Source organism: Euphorbia lathyris, chromosome 10 (assembly GCF_963576675.1).
Source record: "Euphorbia lathyris chromosome 10, ddEupLath1.1, whole genome shotgun sequence".
Taxonomy (NCBI): domain Eukaryota; kingdom Viridiplantae; phylum Streptophyta; class Magnoliopsida; order Malpighiales; family Euphorbiaceae; genus Euphorbia; species Euphorbia lathyris.
In genome coordinates this window covers 30,513,017-30,531,463 of record NC_088919.1, presented here as the reverse complement: position 1 = coordinate 30,531,463, position 18,447 = coordinate 30,513,017, and the positions used below count along the sequence as shown (strand labels likewise).

Here is an 18,447-nt window from a genome sequence, read left to right as displayed (position 1 = left end):
TGGTGAGTTGTTGTAATAGGGTCGTAGCCATAGGATCACCCTCATAAGACTCATGAATCTACTCAAGCCATGCAAGAATGGCTAATGTTAGTGCCTGAATTTCCATTACCTCCTCTCCTTGTCGTGATAAGGCATCAGCTGCCTTATTGTCTTGCCCACTCAACCTAATAGTTTAGATATACTCTTATGTTGCAAATGGGCATGGAGCTCTGCTTCAATAGGTGATTGATACTCTCATGACCAGTTCAGATTATGAATGGAGAGTTTTCCAAATAGTGGTGCCATGTAGTGCAAGCCTGCAAAATAGCTAACAATTCATGTTCATAGGCAGATAAGGCCTGACCCATTCTTATATTATATCTATATATTTCTTTAACTATATCAATTTTGTTATATTGTTTTGTTGAAAAATAATATTTGTTTTTATCATAAAAAAGAAAATATTAGTTAAGTGTTTGGTAAAACCAATTTTATTAGAAAAAAAGTAGGCCTAATGCTCTCCCAGTCCCCTTAACTTGTCCAAATTGGTCATTTTATCCCCTAAACTCATCGAATATCCTATTTACCCCCCTTAACTCCATAAAAGTGGTATTTCTCACCCCATCAACTTATCCATTTACCCCCTCAACTCATAGAATGTCCTATTTACCCCCTTAACTCTACAAAAGTGGTATTTTTCACCCCCTACAATCCGTTATCGAGGCCTAAATTGATACCATTTTTTAAACATTAAACCTATATTGGTGTTATTTTGTACGTGAAACCTAAATTGATATTTCCCCAAAAACCATAGGCCTATTTTGGTTTCTTATCCCTACATATAATTGTAGGATATTAATATGAAGCGGACATTTAACTAATGTCTTTAACTTGTTTATACTAATATTCTTGTTATTTGTATCTTTTATTCATTTTCTTTCCAACTTTTTTGGCGAGTTAAATTTTGATTATCTAATTATTGTAATAAACACATGAAGAATCAATATAATTATCAAATTAAAACAAAATAAAAAAATTGATATTAAAAAATATATTTTCAAACTCATTTGAATAAGCACTATTAATTTTGCACTATAAAAGGGTAAGAAATACCACTTCTATGGAGTTAAGGGGGTAAATAGGATCATAAGGGGTGAGAAATACCATTTTTATGGAATTAAAGGGGTAAATAGGACATTCGATGAGTTGTGAAGGGTAAAATGACCAATTTGGACAAGTTAAGGGGTGAGAAATACCATTTTTTATGGAGTTAAGGGGGTAAATAGGACATTCGATTGGATGGGTAAAATGACCAATTTGAACAAGTTAAGGGGCTGGAAGAGCATTAGGCCAAAAAAAAATAACTGTATAAAATGATATGGATGAGTGCAAAATCAATTTATAAAACAACTGTATAATTTATATTGATAGAAAAGATATTTAAAATATAAATTATGTTAATTAAAGCACTCATATGTTATAATTACTATATTGTTTTCTATTATTCTAGACAAACAGTTCTTTTTATAGAACATTAGTCAGAAAGATATCCTAATAAAATTGGATAAAATATACACTATACATACATTAAACTACCATTACAAAATATAACTTCATAAAATCGACCCCTAAATGCATTAAACTATCACGTACTATTTCATAAAACTGATCCATATTTAGTTAACTAATCTTTTTTTTTTTTTGAAGAAATACGAGACTTTATTAGCAAATTGGAGAAGCGAACTGAATCAGACAGCTTCTAACGAATACAGGACTTGACAAATGAATGAAAGAATTAGCATAGAACCGTGCATTACGTGCCATCAAGTGGGCTGCACCGTTCGCTAACCTTAAAACAAAACTCACCTTGAACCTAGGATGAGAACAAAGAATTAATGAAATATCTTTAAGGACCTAACCAAACTCAGTAAGATCCTTCTTTTGTGCCTTTAGGGAGTCGACAACAATCTTGGCATCCGACTCAAATTCAATAGAGCTATGACCTAGAGAAATAGCCCATTCCATAGAGACCTTTAATATGAGAGCTTCGGCCAACTTTACCGGTACAAGACCTCTTATGTGCATACTGAAGCCTTGGACAAAATTTTCGTGGTTGTCGCGAATAATTGCGCCCCCACCAAAGACACCATCATCAAGAAATACAGCACCATCCAAATTGCATTTCAGGGATCCAGCCGGAGGAACTTTCCAACGAGTCACATTTATTATTCTGTTCTGAAGAGCATTGCGTGGATTGCTGGGCACTGGATCATTTACCACACGAGATGGAGCTAATCGTCTTTCAACACCGATTCCATGCTCGTTGTTGTTTGAACTTGCAGCAGCACGGTCGTTGGGAAAAGTCTCCTCTGCAGCGGCTGTCGGATTCTGTGTCACCCTCGGACGGAGATGATTGCTGATGTTTCTGCAGTCCCGCCTGCCGTCAATCTGAGGTATGTCGATTACTAGTGCAGCTCCTCTTCCCGGCTCCATATTCGTCCAGCCATGATCCGCCGTCGTGTATCTGATCACGGCAGGTCTGTTGGCGGGTCCAATTCGGGCATTTTGCTGAGTAATAGTATCAGATCCGCCAGGGTCACCTGCAAAACCTGCATGAACAATGTTAGTGCCAAAATTTGGTGTTACCCGACTTCTCCCTTCATCACCCCCATCTCTCCTACCACCTTCAATGTCCCTTCCCTCCCTTACTTCATCTCCATTCACCTCCAGACCACTTAAGATAGCCCCTTCCCTGTTTTGCCCTCTCTCCTCATCTCTAATCCCACCACCTCCGACATCCTGATATGCCCACTGCATATTTATACAATTTCCCCTCTCTTCTCTTCCCTTTTGTGCACTAATCCATTCTTCAATAAATTGAGAGGCAGCAGCAATTACTTCCTGTGGCCTACACACTCGCTGTTCCCATAAAAGAAGATTTCTGGCATTCCAAACTGCCCATAATACAGTAAGGTACCTACATGTCAAACTGGTAGGGGATGTCGAGCACATATGTAAAACCCAGTCTTCAATATATTCCCATTCCTCTCTAGGGGGTGTGAGATCTACTATTTGCCAACATTCACGAGCGAAACTGCAACCAGAGAACAGATGCCAACCATATTCTAAGTCATTTGGGCACAAGATACAATGAGTAGGAATAGGAACTCGTCTGCTTGCTAATTTGGTCCGCGTAGGGAGTATTCCGGAAAGTAGTTTCCATGTAAAGAGCTTAACTTTTGGGGGTAGTTCCAGCTCCCAAAGCCTTTTCCACCCTGAACTTGTCAGGTATCTTTCACGCACTGCCGCCTGCAGATTATAGCCTGATTTAGATGAATAGACTCCATTCGATGTATAGTGCCAAATCAATCTGTCCGGATGATTTGAGAACGGGACAACCATCTCTCCGGTCCTCCTGGCCATATCCTCAACAAAATATTGGCCTAATTTTCCCCTATCCCAAACTCGTGTGCCATGAATGAACAATTCTTCTACTCTAATAGGTCGCTCCCCCAAATTTTTAATAGGCCCAATACATAACCTATCCGAGTCCCAAATCCACACATCCTGATGCGCAATTACTTGGTCACCCCGACCAATCCGCCATCTCAGGCCTCCTTTTAGTAAATCAATTGAACACCAGACACTCCTCCAAACAAAACTGGGATTATTGCCCAGTTTGGAAGAAAGGAAAGTTTCTCTAGGGTAATATTTGGCTTTGAACATTCTACTCACCAAAGTATCAGGCTCATCAATCAATTTCCATCCCTGCTTCCCAAGAAGGGCTAAATTGAACTCCCTGAGGTCCAGGAAGCCTAAGCCGTCCCCTCCTTCTTTTCACACAACCGCTGCCAATCAAACCAATGTATCCGCTTACTCCCATCCTCCTTCGTACCCCACCAGAAGGAATTCATCATTTTATGCAGCTCATCACAGGTGGTTTTTGGGAGAAGAAAGGTGCTCATACAGAATGTAGGTAGAGCCTGGGCTACCGATTTTAGCAAAACCTCCTTCCCAGCATTAGAGAGATACCGAAAGGTCCAATTACTAAGACGTTTCGACAACCTGTCTTTCAAAAAGCCAAAAATAACTCGTTTGGACCTACCAATAAGCGATGGCAGCCCGAGGTACCGACCTGTGTCAAGAGGGGCCTGGATTTGAAGGATATTACTGATTGCCATTCGTTGTTCCATTTTAACATTTGAGCTAAAGAAAATTCCAGATTTGTTGAGGTTCACTGCTTGACCCAAGATTCTTTCATATTCAGACAGAAGCTCCTTCATACTATTTCCCTCTTCTTCCGTTGCTTTGAAGAAAAGGAAGCTATCGTCAGCAAATAGGAGGTGCGTAATGCTAGGTGCGCCTGCACAAATCCGACATCCCATGATTTTACCCTCAATTTCAGCTTTATTGATCATCTGGGACAACACTTCAGCGCACAATAAAAATAAGTAGGGAGATAGGGGATCTCCCTGCCTCAGGCCTCGTCCCGGCTTCACCGGACCTACAATCTCCGAATTCACTGCAAATGAATAAGAAACTGTGCTCACACACAACATCATCCAGCTAACCCATTGCTCACAAAAACCCATTCTTCTCATGACTTCCCTTAGGAAATTCCAATCCACCCTGTCATAGGCCTTGCTAATATCAATTTTGAGGGCAACTTCCCCTTTGACACCCCTATTCTTTCTCTTCATGTAATGTAGAAGCTCAAAAGCCACCTGCACATTATCAATTAGGGACCTTCCAGGGACAAAAGCTGATTGGTTCTCAGTTATCACCTCAGGGAGAATCAATTTGAGCCTGTTTGCCAAAACCTTTGCAATCAGCTTATACAACACATTACAAAGAGAGATAAGCCTCAGGTCCAGCATTCTGCGCGGCTTTTCGCATTTGGGAATAAGAGTCACAATAGTATTGTTTAGCTGTGGAGGAAATTCTCCCATAGCCAACCAACCCGCGCAAGCAGTAAGAATATCCTTCCCAATCAGCTTCCAATATTGTTGAAAGAAACCCGAGTTAAGACCGTCTGGGCCAGGAGATTTACCTGGATGCATTTGATTGATAGCAACAGTAAATTCCTCAAAGGTGAAATTTTGCGTCAAATCTGCGTTCATGTTTGCTGAGATCTTGACTGGCAGGAAGCTAATAGCATCAAAATCGATTCTCTCACTGGTTTGATACACCTTCTCGAAATACGACCTAACCACAGACCCCAAACCATATTGATCTGATACTTCTGCCCCCTCCTCATTCTCCAGGCAGCTAATTTGATTAATCTGTCTTCTAGCCTTGACACTAGCATGGAAGAACTTAGAATTCAGGTCCCCTTCCTTTAGCCAGAAAGCTTTTGCTCTTTGGTACCAATAGGTTTCTTCCTGCTCTAAAAGTAAATTTAAACTTTGCCTGGCTTTCAAATATCCAGCCACTGAGACGGGGTCAGAACAATCACGAGTTTCTGCCATTACTTTCTTACAATTCTCAATTTTCCGGACAAAACGAGCCTTAAAATTCTTACCCCACTCCTCCATCGCAATACAGTAAAGCCTCAAACGATTAGACAGATCCACACCCTGGTTCAGAACCCAAACATTTGACACTAACTCGCCAAATTCACTCTCTTTAACCCACGCACGATCAAACCTGAACCGACGCTTATGTTTCTTTCGAACTCGACCTCCTAACACCACTAGTACAGGCGAATGATCCGAATAGCTGGCAATCAAATTTATGACACTGTACTGAGCGAAACGATTGCACCATTCGGTTGAGCCAAAAGCGCTGTCTAACTTCTCCCGAATCCAGGCATCCGAGCCTTTTCCACGTTCCCACGTGAACCTACTACCTTGCATTCTTAAATCTGATAAGTCAGTTAAAGCAATCGCTTCCTGAAATTGATTGATCAGAGATTGTGGGTAAGCAAGGCCACCAACCTTTTCACTCTGATCCAGAATACAATTGAAGTCTCCCACCAATAGCCACGGAAGTTCCAGATTACCCGCGAGCCTCCCCAGGAGATCCCAAGAATCTCGATGTCTGGCCCTGTCCGCATAACCATAGAAGCCAACAAATCTCCAAGCAGCCTACACATCTCCCATCACTACTGCCTCAATATGGTGGTCCGAGAAGGATTTTATTGTAACTTCACTCTCACTTTTCCATAGTAGCGCTAACCCACCACTGTGCCCTCTAGCTTCCACTACAAAGCACCCTGCATAACCAAACTTGCTTCGTAGTACTTCCATTCTCTTTTTATTGACCAGTGTTTCAATTAAAAACACCAAATTTGGGTTGTGAGCTTTCAGCAGCTCACCCAAGGATCGAACTGCCCGAGGGTTGCCCAAACCCCGACAGTTCCAGCTTAAGCAACTCATTGGTCCCGGCGGACCTGGTCCCCAGGCCTCGCCGAATCCTTAGTATTATCCACTAAATTATCCACAGAAAGTGTAGAAGAGTTAGTGTCTAGTGTTCCCATAATGTTTGAGTCAATTTCATTTAGAGCCCTCTCCGGGCTCTCTCCTGCACGCCTCTTTTTTCGTGTCTCTACCAATTCCATCTCAACATCTTCATTCATGGGCCCTTCCTTCTCGTTACTGTTAACATTTTCATCGTCACCCTTATTCTGCACCTGTTTATCCCATCTCTGCAACTGATTCCTGCCCTCCCAGATGGTAGTTTGCCTAGTAACCCCCGTGGGCAAAACAACAATGTTTGGTTCCCTCAGCCATCTGGATCCACTAGCCTCAGAACCCCGTCTCATAGTAGCTCGGAGCCAATCTCCCTAGTCACGTTTAATTTCATTTGGAGGTAGACAGAATCGTTGTTCACAGAAGCGGTCAGTATGACCTAGGTGACCACAAATGTAGCAGAAATTACACAGTCTTTCATATTTAAACCTGATCAGAGACCATTCCGTGGCCGACTTCTTAATCTTCTTACATCTCTTAAGAGGGAGATTCGTGTCAATTGCCACCCTTATCCTCATAAACTGTCTCCGGTAGCTACTGTTGCTGTTAGGGTCGTATTCTATGAACTTACCTATAAAATCTCCTATCTGCATGCCAATCCCCTCAGTCATACACCCAATAGGTAAGTCATGAATCTGCACCCAAATGTCAACTTTATCCAAGGCCATATGCTCCGGACGCTCTCCCGGCTTCCAATCCGCTAGGACAAGCATGTTATTATCGAAAGCCCAAGGTCCTCCTTCCAGGATACGTTCTTTATCCACCTGGTGAAAAAATTCGAAGAGGAATAAATTCTCCTGAGCTTCAGAAATAGCTATTCCCCGGCCAGGTCGCCAGAGGTCTGCCAATTTCTTCTTCATGGCATTCAAGTTCACCGGCCTCTCAGTCAAGAACTTCCCTACCATAACAAGGCTCTGCTCACTCCCCGCCTCTTTCTGGCCAGCTGCTGAAAAGTCAAAATGCTCTTCTTCTCCATTAGACAGGCCGAGACCTTCAAATTCTTTCTCCATAGCCAAAAGAAAGCAAAAAACACCACAGATACCAAGGAAATGTATGAAGGGGATATTGTCTAGCCCAAGACGCACCTTTCCCAAAATGAAAACACAATCAAACAGATGTAGCAATACAAGAGATGCACTGCCCCAAATTAACTCAATCACTTTTTGGCAACACCGATTCAAGAAACCGCGGAGTCCAAATTTGATTAAGAAATCGCAAAAACAAAAGCACAGGTGTAGAGCACCAGGGAGAGGGAAACAAAAAAAAAGACGAAAAGAACCTGAGATGGAGGAATCGAATCCGGTAAGAAACCGGGCAGGGCACCTGACACCAGACCAATATTGCAAAACTCCGCCGACCGCTGTTCAAGAATACAGTCGCCGTCGACACTCTTACTCTCACCGGAGAAGAGACGCTCTCACCGCGGCGTTTGGTTAATCGCAGCTTATCGGGAGAGAAAAGAATAAATCAATCACACTTTATTTTGAAGAGGAAAAACTAATCAAAATTTATGAAACTAATCAAAATTTGATTTTATTTAATTTTTAAAATATAAATATATTAGTTGGACAGGTTGGACCGGGCTTGGGAATTAGCTCCCTTAGCTTGGCCCAGCCCGGCTCGAGCCCGATGTGAATATGATGCGGGTTGGGCTGGGCTTGGACAAGGTAGCTATATGTCAAACCCGGTTTGATCCGACCCGAACTCAGCCCGGTCCAGCCCATGAATAGGTTTAATGGCAACTGAATTCCAATGAAATTGACCTTTTTTAAGGGGATCAATCAAGGGTTTGCTGATTTGGCCATAAACATTTGGCCATAAACCTTGATAAAACGGCGGTAATACCTTGTAAGACCTATAAATCCCCTGAGACTTTTTAAGGGAGTTGGTAGAGGCCACTAAGTCATTGCAATTATCTTGGAAGGATCTGTTGCAACACCTGCAGAAGAGATAATATGGCTTAGATAGGCAACTGAGGAAACTGCTATGTCACATTTGGACCATTTAGCATAAAGCTGATGAGAGGATAATACTTGAAAAACTAATGAAAGATGTTCAAGATGTTCCTCCTCAGTTTTGCTGTAAATAACATCATCAAAGAACACGAGTACAAATTTGCGTAAAATAAGGCTGAAAAATAGTGTTCAGAAGGGATTGGAAGGTGGCAAGAGCATTTGTGAGCCCAAAAGATATAACAAGGAACAAGGAACTCAAAATGCCTTGTATGTGTCCTAAAAGCAATTTTAGGGACATCTTCAATCCGCATTCTGATTTGGTGGTAACCAGACTGCAAATCTAATTTAGAAAACATATTGCCCCCCTTCAGTTCATCAATCAATTTCTGGATAATATGGATAGGAAAAAATTGTCCTTTATGGTGACCTTGTTAAGCTCTTTATAGTCCACACAAAACCTCCCAAGTTCCCTCCTTCACTAAGAGGACTGAAGACGCATAGGGACTGTTACTAGGTTGTATAATTCCACTATGTAGCATTTCAACCTAAAACCGGAGGAGAGATTTCTGTCGTATTTTATTGTTTTTTTTGGTGGAATGAGTACCTATAAGGCCTGACATTAACTGGCTCAGTTGTCTTAAGGGGATGGAATAATCATGGGAACGAGGAGGTAAGGTGTTTGATGTTTTAAATAAATGCTTGTATTAGGGTCAAGTGGTGGTGAAGGAGGAAGACCGTCATTAGTATTAGGGTTGGGTGCTTTAGGGGCAGCAATTTGTATTTTAGACACAGAAATTAAGAAAAGGGTGGATGTAACACCCTTCCAACCCTTCGAGAACAAGGGATTCACAGACTTACGGGTCATTACTTTCAAAGAGAGTTCTTCACCCATTCCCTTCAACTGAATTTCTTTCTTATCCTTGTGTACTAACAAACAATTGTTATCAAAATCAAATATAATGGGTGTATGTTTCCTCATCCAATCAGCACCCAAAATTAAATAATAATCTCCTAATTCCAAAACATGAAAATTAAAAGAAAACCCGTTGTGGTGCATGGTCCAAAAGCAGTCATTGCATTTTGATTGCATTGTCAGTTGTCTACCATCTGCGACAATAACTGCTGCTGGTCGGACCTGAATTAATGGCAGTTTAGCTTCCTTAGCAAAATGTTGATCCACAAAATTGTGGGTGCTCCCACTGTCAATAAGGATGTGAATGAGTTTCTTCAATATGATTCCCTTTAATTTGAGGGTGCCACTAGTTAATCCTCCCCCCAAAGCATGGATGGATAATGATATTTACTCTTGGTCTTGTGTTTCTGCATGTGTAATTTCTTTTTGGTACAGACATGGGCAAGAAAGTATTTGTCACCACAAGTCCAACAAACCCCTGGAGTCCGTTTGTAATTAGAAGGTTGGGTTGATAATTTATGGGTGGTGGTAAGACTGGTATTTGGTTTAGGTGATGCAAAGGGTATCCAGGGTTTAGTGGGAAGAGACTGGCAGAATGGTGGTTTAGGTATGAGTGCCTCCTTCAAGGCATTGTCATTTTTTCCTGAAGTTTGGCCTGTTTGATAGCAGAAAATAAGTCAGCATGGTGATGAGACCTTGCAGAGGTTTTGAGCTCAGGTTTGAGACCAGCAATGGACCCGTTTCTATAGAAGGTGTGTGTAATGATAGGATATTTCTCCTCTGGGCGAAGTTTGAGGGCATCAACTGGAGTGGTTTGCCGAAGTTCAGTAAGTTGCTCTACAACATCTTGTATAGAAAACGTTTGGTTTGGTAACTGCATCGAGAAATACAAACCATTGGGCTCCAAGATTTTCAGGTCTCCAATTTCGGAACCATTTCTCAGCTCTACCGTGCATATATAGACCTGCAAGATCAATCCTTCGGTCCTCAATGACCTCAAATATCTGGAAATATTTGCAACACTTGCTAACCCATAAATCCACTTCAAATCCATCAAAAGAGGGTAGGCCACACCTTGGCAGCATTTTGTTGAAGGTGACAACAGGTTTATGATTAGAGGTCTCACCAAAAGCTGTACCAGAAGGAGTGGGGCCTAGAATACCATATGAGGAGGAGAAGGTTTGTTTCTCCTTGAAAGGTTGATGGTGAAGGATTTTTTAGGGGTGAATAAGTAGATTCAGATTGTGGGTTGAGCAATCTGTTAATGGAGGAAACCACTTTATGAACCAGATCCTCTAGGGGTTGATGAGAGATGAGTAGGGATTGATTTGCGATAGTATGTTCTTTCGTAAGCAGATTCTGCTCCTGCAACAGGGCCTCAAAACGTTAGTGTTGATTTTGGTGCTCAGCTTGGAATTGAGTTGCTTGGTCACTAAGTTTGATGTTCAGGTGCATCATTTGTGCTTCCAAACATAACGTCCGAGCAGAAGAATTTAGAATTTAAGGAAAACAGAGTAAGAAGAGAGAGAGAGTTTAGAAGAGAGAAGATAGAGAATTCAATATGTAATTTCATAGATAGCTTTTCTTATACAAAGCATAGAATAAAGGTGCACCAACATATAAAACAATAACAAGTACTAATTAAGCTAATTGCTATTCTAATCCAGCAAACTTAATTAATTAATTCTTAACTTCTTTCTGCGCGACTGTACATGACAGAAATGCAAATATCTAATAAGATGCACAGATAAGGCACAAAACCAAATAAACAACAACTAATAATAACGCAATAGCAACTAATTGGAAGGATTTACTTCTTTCTTCTTCCGTATGTACAGTTGCAAACACTTGATAAAGAATTAAGCTTGTATAGACGGTTTGACTAGGTTTGGTGGATACAGCAGTAAGCTCACTTTCCACCAAACAGATTATCACCGGATTATCTGGTGGAATTTTTCTAATAAATCATATTCGCAATGAGACTTTTGGAACTTATAGAAGCCAAATTGAAATTAAATACTTTTCATTCCTTACCTCAAATCAGGCAAAATTTCTTCATCCTAACAGCGCAGCAGAATTGTTGATTCTGTTGAACACAACTACTCTGCATCAGAACCTTCATCACCCTCACCCTCAGAGGCTACCTCATAATAGTCATCATCTGCTTCACCCTCTTCCTCCTCAGATTCATCAAGCTCATTCTCATCCTCCACAGTTTTCAGCAAAAACTCTTGAGGTATCAGGTTCGCACCTTTATTCCGATAAAGAAGTCCAGTTCTCATTACATGATAAAACTTATCTCTTAGATGAGCTATAGGATGTGGATTTACCAATTTTCCCCGCTGGTAACCTTCTCTAAGAGCTACTGTTGTTGTCTTACACTTCAATGAGAGATAGAAAATCCCTGGATACCTTGTAAACAGTCGAGTAAATTTATGTGGAAGACACAACCCTTCTCTCATGCTCCTCAGGTAGTTCCTCTTAGTCTTCTTATGAATTGTAAGACTCAAAAGCTCATGTAAAACTCCCACAACTCGCTTCTCCATGAGCTCGCTGTTTGGATCAATCTGTCTTGAATCCTCGTACGGTGAAATATATGGTAACTTCTGAAACTCCTCCATCCATGCTCTTACTTTTTTCTGTCCTCCATATCCCCTTGGAAAGCTCATTGGGAAAGCCAAAGTAGTCTGCCCTCTCTTAAATTTCTGATACTCATTGCCCATTTCTTTGCTCTCGTTGCTCTTCTGCAAAGCAGAAACTGCAATTTCTTCTCGCCACTGCACCAGCTTTAAGCAGCCAATGCCATTTGGTGCTTTAGCAAATTGAAAATGATCAGGGTACTTAGGAATCAAGATTTTCTCGAAATTATCCGGCAAACCCAAGTCCCACTTCAAAGGATGTAGTGATTGAAGTGGTACTGTTTTACTTTGCATCATCATAAGTACTCTACAGAGTCTCTCCACAGTGTCACTCTCATAATTTTGATGTATGCTTTGCTCCTGTGAATCTAGTAAGAGTGCTGTGTCTGTTAACTTAAAACAAGGCAAATTTGCATATCGGGCATGTGGAAATTCCTCAAAAAGAGTTGGGTACCTACACATAAATGGATTATAAATTACTTTTTCTAATATCATTTACAGTGTGCATAAATCCATCTAAGATATGCTAATTTCACCAACATTTTTCTCAATATAATTTTCCATATTCCATCAAGAGGTATAAAATTGTGTGATGGATAATAAAAAATGAAATAAAGATAGGAATTTTTGTTGCGCAGACATCAATTTTTAGGGAAAACTGAGATAATGAAAAGAATCAAAACCTGCGCAAGAAGCGAAGAACAGGCACAGTAAGGCCGAGAAGCTTATGCCAATCAGCAAAAGATTTAGCAGTGAGAAATTCAGTGGGAGAGCGTTTGATTGCGTCTTTTAAAAGACAAGCAGCTTTGAGATCGGTCTCTCTATCAATAATGTGATCTAAGCTACGATTCTTCACCCACTTAAGCCTGACTTTCACTATGGATCGAAACTGATGAAAATTGAAAAGATGATTTACATAGCTCGGTTCACACAGAGTCTTTGGCAGCAATAGCGTTTGCATAGAAGTAAGAAATTTGTGAGTTTTGGGTATCATATTTTGCAGTGAAATGAGATTTCTGGTTGTTCATTCGTTATTGGGTAAATGTCTAAACCCTACAAATTGCACCGAAAAACCTTTGATTGGATGGATGGAAGTAAGTTTAAATTTAAGGTTTTTGTGGCCTAAACTTTCAAAGTATTCCGATAGCCCCTTGAATTTACATAAAATATTCAATTAGCCCCCTGAACTTACATAAAATGTAATCAATTGATCACTCGGTCGTAAAAAAGTAAGTTAAATGCGGAAGATGTATTCCACGCATCTTAGAATGTTATTACATAATTAAAAAATAGATTAAAAAGAAAGTTATTGCTTGCTCAACTATACAACTTGTCTTTTCTAATATTAGAATCGTATACTCCGATTTTGATCGTTTTACTTTTTTTTAATACTCGTGGAATACATCTTACTTTTTTACGACCGAGTGATCAATTGATTACATTTTACACAAGTTCAGGGGGTTAACTGAATATTTTATGTAAGTTTAGGAGGCTATTGGAACACTTTGAAAGTTCAGGGGGCCAATCAAGCTTTTTGGATAAGTTCAGGGGCAAATGATGTATTAAGCCTAAATTTAACCATAATTAATAATTTTATTGATAAAATAATAAATATTGAGTGGATACGACATGTATTAGTGTTAGCGATATTTTGCGAATATGCTAATTTTCAACCTTGTCACGTGTGGTTAGGGTGCGGGCGTGCCAGAGAAGATTACCTCTCAATTAAAATGGTTAAGTTTATGGAATTTGCGAGCCAAAACTTGAATTCTAAACGAAACGATTGGCGAGGGACGCAAGGATTGAAAAAGTCCCTCTTGGGTCTCTCGCGCCGTTATAGAAACTTTGCGAGATAAATTGTTTTTATTTAAGCTAAGCGTATAGATTGAAGATGGAAAAAGTAAAGAAATTGAAGGTGCGAAATTAACACGAGATTTGGTGAAAAATCGGTATTTTATTGATGTAAATCAAGGTTTGAATACATGTGTTTGAGGTAAGCATGAAATTGAAAATGAATTACAATTGAAGAACTTCTATACTAAACATATAGCTAATTCAATTGAACCGGAAGAACAAATCAAATACAAGGAATTGAAATGCAATTAAAATAAATTGGAATTCAACAATAAACTCGGAGCCACAATAGTTATCTCGGATTGATGTTGAATTTTGGTGTCGGTGCGAGGTCCTTGGAGAGCTGCAACCGGTCGGGCCCGTACGGTATATGATCTTGGCAATGGCAAAACGTTGGTAGGCAAATGGGGCAGATTTAACCCTCAACTTCGGGAGGCTCGTTTGGATGCTTAAGAACACGGAATTGGACGAGTAAATAGGCTAAATTTAACTTCAGGACGAGTAAATAGGCTAAATCTTAGAACCCGCGTATTTGAGGTGAGCTTACGAATTGTTTTTCTGATTTTTATTTATTATTATTCCCTAGAAAAAATATAAACTATATCCTAAATTTAACAACAAGCATTATATATATATAAAATAAATTTTATTTATTTTGGGCCAACAATTAGTCATACCGCAACTTTTTTTTCATCCACCGCACCCTTTTAACATTTATGCCCTTCTCATTTTATTTTTTTTAAAAACTCAATTTTTTTTTCTCTCTTTCTCTCCCAAGCCTAAAAACCCGAATTTGACGAAAATTGACCCAAGTATTCCCGAAGACAATGATTTCGAACACGAAGTAATCTTACGATATAAATTTAAATTAAAAATTCGTTTTTTAAATTTTAAATTTTTTTTTAAGGAATAAGCCTAAACGGATGCGCCACCCGTTCCACCATCAGGTGGAACGAGCACGGAACCCAGTTCCACCTTACGGTGGAAAGGGTGCGCCACTCGTTCCACCTGATGGTGGAACGGGTGCGCCATACTTTCCACCTTACGGTGGAAAGTATATGGCCGACGCCGTTGCCACCACGGGCAGAACGAACAGTTCGTCCGTTCCGCCAGTGGTGGAAACGGCGTCAGAGTTCCGTTTAGGCAAAAAAAAAAAAACGAGTTCCGCCTCCGATTTCGGAGGCGGAACCCGTGATTTCGGACATATTTTTAAAAAAAAACTTATCGGAAGATTCATTAAGCCTTTTCCCCTTCTTTCCTTTGGCGGCATGTCGTTTTAGGTCGGGTTTTATGAAAAGCTTCAAAAGCTAGAGAGGATTTGAGAGTTTTTGGTTATTGGTTTGAAATTGTGAGGAGGGCATAAATGTCAAAAGGGTGTGGTGGAAAGTATAACCTTTGCAGTATATAGCAATACCCTTATCACTAAATATCAATTATTTATATTATTTTTAAAAGTGGACTAAGTCATTATTTAGGGGGCTAATTACAAATCTAGCCCAATTAAGAGAGGCTTTTTACATATCTAACCTACTTTGCTTCCATCTTACCAAATTAGACACTTTCAACCATTTTGGACAAAATTACCCTTAGTTCTATTCAATCATCGAGCTACTTCTTCTTCTTCTTCTTCTTCTTCTTCTTCTTCTTTGTTTTAACTTCTTCTTCGGTTCATATTCTTCAATTTCTGATACCAATCATTAGCGATTTTTGAGATTATTGACGTATTATGTTCAATTTCCCGTAGAAATGGTATGCTTTTTAGCTTATACGCTTGCTTTTCTCGTTGGTCTTGCCTCTTTCTTCATCTGTAATGGTATCATTTCAATTTCCTCTATTTTCCACAATTTTTCTCAATTTTCTTATCGCATTTGCGACGAAATGCGACAAATCTTGTCGCATTTGTGACGAATGCAACAACTCTTATCACATTTATGACGAAATGCGACAACTGTTATCGCGTTTGTCGCATTTCGTCACAAATGCGACAAGAGTTGTCGCATTTTTGATGAAATGCGACAGCTCTTGTCGCATTTGTAACGAAATGCGACAACTCTTGTCGCATTTGTGACGAAATGCGACAAATTTCGTCACAAATGCGACAGTAATGGAGGACAATTGAGAAAAATTGTGGAAAATAGAGGAAATTGAAACAATACCATTACAGATGAAGAAAGAGGCAAGACCAACGAGAAAAGCAAGCGTATAAGATAAAAACATACCATTTCTACGGGAAATTGAACATAATACGTCAATAATCTCAAAAATCGCTAATGATTGGTATCAGAAATTGAAGAAGATGAACCGAAGAAGAAGTTGAAACAAAGAAGAAGAAGAAGAAGAAGAACAAGAACAAGAACAAGAAGAACAAGAAGAAAAAGAAGAAGAAGAAGAAGAAGCGGAAGAAGTAGATCGATGATTGAATAGAACTAAGGGTAATTTTGTCCAAAATGGTTGAAAGTGTCTAATTTGGTAAGATGGAAGTAAAGTGGATTAGATATGTAAAAGACCCCTCTTAATTGGGCTAGATTTGTAATTAGCCCTTATTTAAGAGGAGGTTAATGGAAAATTTTAAATCAACCTAAGCTTATAATTGAGAGTAAATGAAGGTTAATGAAAGTTAATAGTTTATTCTCCTTAACTCTATATCTTTAACCTCCAAAACGGGCTTAATGGTAGTAATATAAACTTTTCAAAGTAAAATAACTTTTTAATTCTCATTTACATTCCATCAACTCTCAAACAATGTTAAATTTTAGAAGATTTAATTTGATTACATCCATAACTGAGAAAATATTATCCTATCTAAAATATACATATATTATGTATATCAAATTTGATTAATTAATTTATTTAGATAATTATAATTATATTATAATTATGGTTAAATTAATTATAAGGATTAGGTGATTTAATTTAAGGGTAAATTCCAAAAAAAACCCATGTGGTTTCATGTTCTTCCAAAAAAAACCCCTGTGGTTTGTTAATACAAAAAAAAGGATTGTGGTGCGCCGTTACCCGAAAAACGGAAAATGGCTTAACACCGTTAAAGTGCTGACGTGGCACAGGGGTAAAATCGGAAAATCGAATTTTTTTTTTCCCCTCTCTCTCCTCCTCCTTCTTCCTCCTTCTTCTTCCTTCTTCTCCTTCCTCCTTCTTCTTCCTTCTTCTTCTCATTCTTCATTCTTCTTCTCCTTCTTCCTTCTTCTCTCATCTTCTTCCTTCTTCTTCTTCCTTCTTTTTTTTCTTTTTTATTTTAAGTTTCGGAAATTTCCAGATTTCTGGAAAATTTCGAGAAATCTGGAAAATTCCAGATTTCTTCAGAAATTTTCCAGATTTCCGACGGAAATCTGGATTCCAGATTTTCGGAAATCTGGAAATCGGAAATTAAAAAAAAAGAATAGAAGAAAAAAAGAAGAAGAAGAAGGAGGAAGGAGAAGGAGAAGGAGAGAAGAAGAAGTAAGAAGAAGTAGAAGAAGGAGAAGGAGAAGGAGAGAAGAAGAAGAAGAAGAAGAAGTAGGAGGAGGAAGAAGAAGAAGAAGGAGGAGGAGGAAGAAGAAGGAGGAGGAGAGAGAGGAAAAAAAAATTCGAATTTCCAACCTTACTCATGTGCCACGTCAGCACTTTAACGGTGTTAAGCTATTTTCCGTTTTTCGGGTAACGGCGCAAACCACAGTCCTTGTTTTTTGTATTAACAAACCACAAAGGTTTTTTTGGAAGAACATGAAACCACATGGTTTTTTTTTGGAATTTACCCTTAATTTAATTATATCCCTAATTGTTATCCTATCACAAATAAATAATATAAATATTATTTGTATTATATTTAGATATAATTATAGATAATATCAATATTAACTAATTAAGAGTATTGTTTGGAATGAGACTCTAATTAAGTGTTTTAATTCAATCTAACTAGGGATTGGAATTAAGAGACTATAAATAATACACCCCCATATGCTTGAGAATTTCGGCCAAGACAACTAAGAGGAAGAAATTTTTCCGCTCGTCTCCATTCGATTAATTCCTATCTTCATTTTCTCTATCATTGATCTTGTGTTGATTTATTAGAGGCAATCTTTCTTGATTGATATTCATCGGTTGTAATTCTAATCGTTTACTTGTTGTTTTTGTTTGTGCTCGTGAAACTCGGGATTAAGAGTTGTGGGCACTTCGTTTGCAACTATAAATAGATCATCAATTAAGGTATTTCATTCTATCCCTCTTAATATGAAATAACGTTTAATGGATCTTGGTTAAAGGAAATAGGTAAAAAAAATTATATTTCCGTTGTGCCTGTATTTGCCTATTTTCCTTCATATTTTGTACCTTATTTTTTCCAGTTCAAGTCAATCTATCCCAAAGCCAACTATCTAGGTTAGCTTGTGATTGAATTATGGTATAACACAAGTAGTTCAGATATGCTTCGTATATATATTTGATTTACTTGATTTTAGATTTCTGTTGTATTTGAATTGAATTAAATTGTTTTACAGGTTTGGATACTCGAGGTATAGAAGGTGCCTCGTAAATTCTATATATGGAAAGAAAATAGCATACTCTCATGCTTAAGTAGATGGATAATTGAAAAAATTCAACATTTAAAGAAACATCAAACGATTTTAACGTAAGTAATATGG

General features: G+C 38.9%; 1 protein-coding gene across 5 annotated transcripts; it reads right to left on the bottom strand.

Annotated features, from left to right (window-relative positions):
* Positions 1 to 3,794: 3,794 nt before the first annotated feature.
* On the bottom strand, positions 3,795 to 13,017 carry LOC136208699 (protein WHAT'S THIS FACTOR 9, mitochondrial). Of its 5 annotated transcripts, XR_010677237.1 has the most exons (4): positions 12,640 to 13,017; positions 11,352 to 12,410; positions 8,295 to 8,388; positions 5,830 to 7,892 (listed from the first exon to the last, which is right to left on the bottom strand). XR_010677237.1 is itself a non-coding variant. In XM_065999813.1 (3 exons), exon 3 carries the CDS (start codon positions 5,832 to 5,834, stop codon positions 3,795 to 3,797), a length of 2,040 nt encoding a protein of 679 aa, XP_065855885.1. In that variant the 5' UTR covers positions 5,835 to 7,892; positions 8,295 to 8,388; positions 11,352 to 11,402. The 5 variants fall into 5 exon arrangements, 2 of the variants coding, with proteins under 2 accessions (XP_065855885.1, XP_065855886.1); XM_065999813.1 differs by lacking the exon at positions 12,640 to 13,017 and having other exon boundaries at positions 3,795 to 7,892; positions 11,352 to 11,402; XR_010677235.1 differs by lacking the exons at positions 5,830 to 7,892; positions 8,295 to 8,388 and adding an exon at positions 8,750 to 10,682.
* Between the last annotated feature and the right edge of the window lie 5,430 nt (positions 13,018 to 18,447).